The 8,798-nt window shown below is 30.7% G+C and overlaps 1 protein-coding gene across 1 annotated transcript; it reads right to left on the bottom strand.

Moving 5' to 3' along the window:
- Positions 1–774: 774 nt before the first annotated feature.
- On the bottom strand, positions 775–1,802 carry LOC112509057 (GATA transcription factor 19-like). Its single transcript, XM_025114247.1, has 2 exons — positions 1,410–1,802; positions 775–1,089 (listed from the first exon to the last, which is right to left on the bottom strand). The coding sequence occupies exons 1-2, from the start codon at positions 1,800–1,802 to the stop codon at positions 775–777; spliced, it is 708 nt and encodes a 235-aa protein (XP_024970015.1).
- Positions 1,803–8,798: the final 6,996 nt, after the last annotated feature.

Genomic DNA, 8,798 nt, shown 5'->3' with positions numbered 1-8,798 from the left:
AAGTGACATCATGTAATGCTTATACACCTTTGAATAATTGTCCAACTTTGATTTGAAACATCGTTTTATGATATACGAATAAATCATCATTTGAAACCTGTTCGAAATAGTGTAATTTTGCCATTTATTTAATGATATTTTACGTCATAGATAATTTCATCAAGGTAAAGTAAATGACATCCGATAAACAACTTGTCACTTGATTTCGTATTCACTGACTGAGTTAACATTATCCGTATACGTCGATAAACGAATAAAAAATGCTTAAATATCTCATTGTATGTTAAAAATATATAAATATTTTGGTGATGTGACAACCCAATTTTAAGATTGAAATGATTATGGAATAAAAGGTTCTGCAAGTCAGGTTATTCCCTTCAACATGTTACCCTTTTTGGAATTATAAGCATAATAAACATCAGTAAAGAGCAAATCAAATGCCAAGTATAGAGAGGAACAGAAGGAATAAAGAAGAGTAAAGAGATGCATATCAGATTAAAGTTAACAAAACATAAAATTAAAATTAAAAATAATTTGACTGGCAAAAGTGAAAAAAAGGCTGCTACTAGTAAAACTAAAGCTTAGAACAAAAAAGAAAAAGGCAAAAAAAAAAAAAAACGGAGATCTCATACACCTTCTCTCTAACGTAAAGAATTTTGAACAAGAAAAAGCCCGTCCCCACATATCCACGTCATCATGGGTGGGACTGCACCACACGCCACGTCACAATTAATTTTCAATTATATAATTTCTTTTTTCTTTTTTTGAAAAATTTCATCTAGTAAAGTCATGGACGAGTCCTGGTCTGTCAGTCACGTTAAGCCGCCACGAGAGAAACGGAGAATCTCTGTCGTCCACGTCATCCATGAACCTGTACTCATTCGCCGCCGCCGCCGGCGAGTAACACGATGGCATTTTGTGGTTGGGTTGTGAGTGATGATTCACCCATTGGTTCCCGTTCATCATGTATTGGTGGTGGTGATATCCCTCCGTCGCATCGCTACCACCGCTTGTAACCACCGCCGCTGCTGCCGCGTTTGCCCGTCTCTCCTCCTTCTTGAATCTGATCCCACATGCATTGCACAATGACTGCAATTTCCAATTCCAATTCCAATTCAAACATTAAATACAAATCATCAAATTGTTTTAATTTTCATAAGCATTATTTGACAATACATGTGAGAATTGGGATCATTTGAGATTATGTTGTTTTCGTTCTACCATCTTTTTACACTTCAAATTTCACAACAAAATACAACGTAACTTCACAATGTCTTTACTGTGAAATTTCGTATATTTTTTTACCTTGAAGTGTAAAAATTTGGTTTTATGCATCTCACGAAAACAGATTGATATGATATGAACCCAACTCTGTATATGTATATGTATATGTATATATATAAACACACCTTAGGGCCACGAGGTCCATTCCTCCAAAGTGGAGTAGAAGTGGTATCACAGTTAGCACACCGTCGTGAAAAGAGGCTGTCAGCGGTGGCAGAACCATTCCCACCACCACGATTGGCTTTATGGGTAGACTGCGGCGCGGGTGATTTGCTAGACGATTGCAAAATGTTCCACCAACTAGACCTTTGATCATGGGGGTGGGTCTTTTCATAGTCATTAGTGAGTCGAGTGGAAGGTGTACCCAAAGACAAAGTGCAATCCACAGAAGAAGGAGATACATATTCTTCCTGTTCATAAGGCATCGAGAAAATGGTGGAGAATGAGTTGGGGGGTTGGTAATGGTAGAGACCACATGAACATGGACCCATCATGTTGGAACCATTGCATCTATTCATGATGTGTTGGAGTATGTATGAGTAATTGATAAGATGATGAAATAAGGGTCAAAGGGAACGGGGGTTGGCAGTGTATCTGAAGACTTTTGTGGGGTCGATCAAGAAATGGAAGTATTTGAGAGTGAGATGGGAACTGAAGGAATGCAATGAGAACAGAAGTGGGGGTTTTGGGGGGTTTATATAGGTATACACCAGTGGGTCCAAGTGGAAGTGAATATTCCACATATGCATTTTGTCGTTTTGTCTACTTCCTCGTAACAATGAACACGCAAATTAAATCATTTACTTTTATATATGAAAGTATAAATTAAATCCATATATATTGTATTTATACTTACAGATTGTTTGTTTAGCTCTTAATAATTTCATTAAGAGGCAACATTTGAATCGTTAAGAGATGAATCTTGTTTGACAAAAAAAAAGTGTACCTCTTAATGGTTTTTAAAACCATCTGAATGATTTTGTATCATGGATCTCCCTTACCCATTAAGACCCATAATTTATTGTACACAATTACAAAATAATTATATTTCATTTTGCACTATATTATGAGAGCCTATTAATCATTATGAACACTTAATTATTCTGCACCAAATCATTCAGCAATTGTCAATCTGAATATGTGAACTAATCTATCTATATGAATTAAAAAGTTTTTGTTTGAAAGAGTTTTTTCTTAGATGGAAAGAGCGTAACTTTTAATTAAGAGGGACAAGTTTAAAAAAAAAAAACTTACTGAATAAATTATTTTCAAAATACAATTAAGTGACTACCAAACAATCATATATAATTGACTAAATAAGTTATAAGTCTCGTTAAATTTATTAAGCTGCTAATAAAATCAATTATTTTTTCTTACTTAAAAGATAGGGTATTAAGGATATATATGGATATTGAAATGATATATATACTAAATTATAAAGTATTTGACAAAAACTATTAAAAATTATTTTTTATGCATGAAGTACTGTTTATTAATGCATATTACTTAAAATTTAAGATTACAAGTAAATTGTGCGTAAGTACAACTTATTAAAACTTCATTTTTGAATTTGTATAACTAACTGCAGATAAACATAATCAAATTCCATATATTTATCTTATTTTAAATATAAATTTTTTAAAATATAATTAGGATAATCATTGAGTTCTAACAGAATTCTTAATTATTATTCTTATAAAAAATCATATTATTAAATTAAAAATAAATTACTTTGTTACTAAATCTAAACTAAATTATAATAAAGAAAAATTAAATTAAGGAAATTACACAAAATACAATAACTTTTAAATAGTTAATTTGATACTAATTTTGATATATTTATTTTCGAAATTTTATGATATCTTTAAATTTGTATTTTATTCAAAAATAAAAACATTATCCCTTTCTCAAAATCGTATAAAAACCGTATAACGTCTTCAGAGAAATAATAAAACGAAACACTAAAATCAAGATACATCTCGCTGCATTGCACGAATATCTTTCTAGTTTATTTTAAAGATTAATGTTTATTCAGATTAATAAGCATTTATAATAATTAAGAATGCATAAAAAAATAAATATATTTAGAAAAAGTAATTTAAAATAATAAGAAAAAAATAAAGAGAGATTTAAAATGGTATGAATGAGAGAGGGTTTTAAGGGGATGGTTTGTGTGTTTTTTGGGGTGGTCAAAAGAAGCCACGTGACCAGGGGAACAGTCTTCCATGGATCTACCCTTCTCCGATCACGAGGCAGAGGCTTTTTACACAATTACCATCCTACCCTTGTTCCCAACTCTAATTTTCTAAATCTAGTCCCTCATAAGTTGATAGACCATAAAACCACCCTTGATAATTACTATGGCATCTCTATTATAAATATCTTTTTTCTTTTTATCATTTTTTTATAAATATAAAACTCCTCGGTCAATAATTCTTAGAAAATAAAAATTAAATATATAGAAAAAGAATTAAGGTTCTTATCTTCTTAAGAACATTTTTTAAAGTTTTTTTTAAAATAGAGAACCAAAAGTTAAAATCTTTAACAGATTCTTTATTTTTGAAGTTTCTTATTGGTAGTCTCACTTGGTAATTTTTTTTGGGGTATTTTTATATTTGGAGAAAAAACTTTTTTCTCTCATACTTTCTTCATTTTGGAGATAGTTTTGACGAAACTCTTGGAGTAAAATATTGACTCAAAATTCTCATTTCTTCATTTTTAAAGAAGATGTTAGAGATGCTTTAAAGATGTTAGATTCATATAAAAACTCTCTCCAACTATAGAATAGTTCTAACAAGAACCTACTTTCTTTTTACTTATGAAACCCTCCCATTAGGAATGCTTTTATTTTCAAGTTCTCTCTTTTCATTTAAATTCAAAAACATGTACACATCTTTAAAGTCATTATTAGTTCACATTTGATATTAAATTCATATAAACCAAATGAATTAAAAGTGAATGGTTGGGTTGAAATAGGTAGGTGGTACCTGATAGAATTAGAAGCGAATAGGAATAGGAATAGGAATAGGAATAGGAAGAGTGAGGTTGAGCCAAGGGTTAAGTAGTAGAGCCGTGCAGTCACGTGAGGAGGAAACAAAATGGTTAGGTTAGGTTGGGGTTAAGGGGGGTCCAGGCCAGGGTGGTCAGTGGGTCACACTCAAAAAAGAAAAAGAGGGAATCCAGAGATTTTGTGATGATTATATGTAAGAGAGAGAATGAGAGAAAGGCATGATAGAAACGGTAGATACTACTGCAATCATCAAAGCAACCTATTCTCCTCTGGGTTTTCGACAAAATCTTTGACCCATATTATTATTATAAAAATTCAATAAAAAGCATAATAATTACTCATCCTCCTCCATCTCTCTCTCTTTCTATACACACACAATACATACAAATGTATCTCCATATATATATATTATGTATACAGAGGTTCTCAAATTTTTTATGGTTCTCAAATAAACAGTCTTCTCGTTTATCATTACAATTTTTAAAACCATATATATATATATATAATTGGAAGCACATTATTTAATATATGGATGATGATGATGATGATGATGTATGTATGTATTGAGTCAAACATGGAGATAGAGTGGTCAAAAAGACCAAGTTGTATTGCTTGGGGTGTAATCCAGGGACAAAAATAGGGGCAGGAACATGTTAGAAAACAAACAAAAGTGGGGCCAGAATGACAGGCACAGTCATAGTCCCCATCCCCATCCCCATTTCCCCAAAGAACAAACACAACTCCTTTGGAATATTAATCGAATCGACAAAAAGATTCAAACAAAACATCAAAACACACTGGGAGAGTAAGAGAATCAGATCGTCTTGATATTTGCGATTCTACCTTCATTAGTTTATCCTCTCTCTTTTTTCTTTTTATTTTTCATTTTTATTTTCTATATTACATCTAGTTATTCACATAACAAATCCAACCATAATTTATGTGGAAATTCAGATATCAACATTCTTATTTTACGAAAACATAAGAACTTCCTTAAAACATTTTCAATAAAAAGTTCTTATAAGAATCTATTTTGTGTTTCTTTTATTGTCACATCACTTTCAACTCATCAAATTAAGAACTCATATATAAATGATCGTTCTTATAACAACTCTTTTTGTGACTGCATGTATTTTTTTCAACCTTAGTAATTGTTATATATTTATTAATGAATATATAAATAATACTAGCATATTGTCATTTCACACCAATTTTAAGCTAATAACCAAGGTTCTTGTACAAAAACTAAAAGGATGTAAGGGTCTTATAATATCAATTTGTACAATGCTAGTTTTTATAAGAAGATATAGTTTTTGCTTATAATCACATTGTATATAGTACACTATAATATCGCAAGTGATTGACTACTAGTAAAAAGGTGTTCTCGTATTTTCATAAAATAAATGTATTTTTGTTTGAACTCTTCTATCTTTTTCACTGTTTATACATATATATATATATAGGGTTGGATTCACGTGAGACCATGTTGTTTTCGTGAGACCCGTGAGACCACATTTTTACACTTGAAACTTCACAGCAAAAACACTGTGAAGGTTTAAAAAAGCCGAACCTTCACAGCAAAAACACTGTGAAGGTTACCTTCACAATATTTTGCTGTGAAGTTTCAAGTGTAAAAAGCTGGTCTCACGTGATCTCATGTATATATATGTGTGTGTGTGTGTTCGAGAGAGAGAGAGAGAGAGAGAGAGAGATGCATGTTCGATTTTAGTAGTATATATATATATATATTCTAATGAAAATAGTTATTTAATTATGTTTATGGTTATGAAACAAAAATATGTAAAAATATGATGGTTAATTTGTGTAGATATTTGTTTTGTGAATTGTGAATTTAGTAAAAGAAAATGAAAGAGTGATTTATATTAGAAAAAGGAAATGAGGAATGATAATAGTAAGTTTGAAATGGTCCAAGTTGGAAAGTAGGTTGCATGCATGCAAATACGATATGAAGAGGGCACGTGGATAAAAGGTATTTGGGGTTAATAAATGCATGTATTTGATGATTAGCGCATGCAATCTTTCGTAATTTGTTCCCAGCCGCAACATGGGTCCTACTATATCCAACTCACCTTCATCATTCATTTCATACATGGGACGACCATCTGTCAATTCCAACACCTTCACATTATATATTATATATAATCTTACAAAACATTTCCGTTAAAAATAAAGAAAACGAAAACAAAGAATTTCGTTCGTTCGTTCGACCATACCGTGACTTATTTTACTTAATTTGTAACTCTTTTTTGTCGTCTTATTCAATATGATTCATATATCTCTCGTTTTAAATTAAATAAGTATTATATTTAGAAGATGTTAGTAAAATATAAATGTGGAGAGAAGCATTCTCGTATGGATAAGAGTTTTGAAGTACTAAAAAACATAATCCTCAAAAGCACAAACTGTGTAACTTAAATTAATGAATCCATGTTTATTTTCAATTATCCTTCTCTCTCTAGAAACAAAACCTAATAAGAGAAAATGATTGTGTTTGAAGGAAGTGTATACTCTCAAAATATATATATATATATATATATATATATATATATATATATCAAAAAAAAAAAGGGAGGGAGGTGTGGNAACAAAACCTAATAAGAGAAAATGATTGTGTTTGAAGGAAGTGTATACTCTCAAAATATATATATATATATATATATATATATATATTATATATATCAAAAAAAAAAGGGAGGGAGGTGTGGTTAATTTTAGATTAAACCCAATGAATTGAATTGATTGATTAATAATGTTAAAGAAATGAAATGAGGAAGAGTTAAAAAAGGAAAAAGGGGGGTTTGATGAAGAAGACAAGACTCAGGAGAGATTTGGAAAAGAGGGAAATGGGGTTTTATGGGAGAAGCCCCTAACAAGAGTCTTGTGTACTTTGGGAAAAGTTAAAGATTTTGAACCAAGACAACTCCTACTTCTTATTGTCTCCTCCATGGGGATCCCATTTTTCCTTTTCTTTTTCTTTCTTCTTTTTTTTTTTAATTTCTTTTTTCTTTAATTACTCATATAAATATATTAACTTAAGTGCTCAAATTTATGTTCATCTAAAAACCAAGGATACAATCTAAGATTTTAATCCTTATGAAAGGTAAAATCTAACTCAAATTTGTTATGATATAAAAACATTAAATAAGAAAGACATGGTAGACTCGCAGTCGCAGACAGCCCTTCTGGCTATTTAAGCTAATAGTCGTAACTAATAGATGTTTTCAAATAAATTTGAAAAAACTAGAATGTTTCTAATATAACATACAATGTGTTTATTCTATGTGATTTATTATGTAGACCATAATTATTAGGATTTAAAATGAAATTTTTAACTTTTTTTAGTTATAAAGAATATGCTCAAACAACTTTGAACCAAGAAGCAACACATGGCACTTAAACATTGATACATCACGAATGTACCCATCTAAAATGGACATTGCAATAAGACATAAAACCCAAGCAAGAGTGTTATGTGCAATCATATCACCATAGCCAATTGTAAGAACCAACGTACAAGACTCGAACTCAAAAAACAGATCAACAATATCCTTCCATGACTAGCAATATGTAATGGAGCAAAAATGAGTGGCCAGTAGAAGGTTAACGAGTCGCTCATCACCTAAATCCTCATAACGTTCTCGATAATGTCGTTTGAACTCGACAACGATGCCATGGCTTCAAATGCAAGAACTGCAATGTATGCACCATATCTCACACTCATAAGAAGCATCACACCTTTCATGACGGGCGACTTACAAACCACAATGTAGTGCTGCACCCTTGATATAGGTAACCATGCAACATCATAGTTGAACTTGGTCACCAAATGGATGATCGATTCAAAACAGTTGCCACAACTGACACATACAAAATAATTAAGGGGAATTGGCTCGTAATGTTGCATCATTGAATTTGGCAACAATAGTTTGGCACCATTCCAAACATCTATGCTAGTTCATCTAGATTGACGATGTGGCAAATGTATTAAGAGGGGAACTGGGAAGGGGAAAGTGCTCCCACTTACTTGGACCATACCAAAGTCTAAATAAATTTCACTCCTTGTGTTTGCAACCTTCCAAACGCTGAATACGTGCATTTAAGTGGTGGAGTTAGTCTACCCACGTGATTATTAATACGTTGTAATAAGTTATTATTAAGATATTGTTTGACAAACACTAACTTATAAGTTAACTTATTTTTTTGACGGGAATAAGTTAGTTTATAAGCTAATTTATTGAAGTGTTAGTTAAAGTAACGTTTTTCAATTTTTTTTACCATTTTTATAAATTATAAACTTGATTTATATTAATTGTTATTAGTCATTATTAATTATAAATAAACGTTAATTATTGACAAACATTAAGTATTAGTGAATATTAATTATTAATAAATAGTAATAAATATCAATTGAAAGTTATCAATTAATTTTAATTATTATACGTTAACATTAAACATTAGTTATTTAAAATTATTATTAATCATA

The sequence above is a fragment of the Cynara cardunculus genome (assembly GCF_001531365.2).
Source record: "Cynara cardunculus var. scolymus isolate 2C chromosome LG 1, CcrdV1, whole genome shotgun sequence".
NCBI lineage: Eukaryota > Viridiplantae > Streptophyta > Magnoliopsida > Asterales > Asteraceae > Cynara > Cynara cardunculus.
Note: the sequence above shows the minus strand (reverse complement) of the source record. Positions and strands in the feature narration are given on the sequence as shown.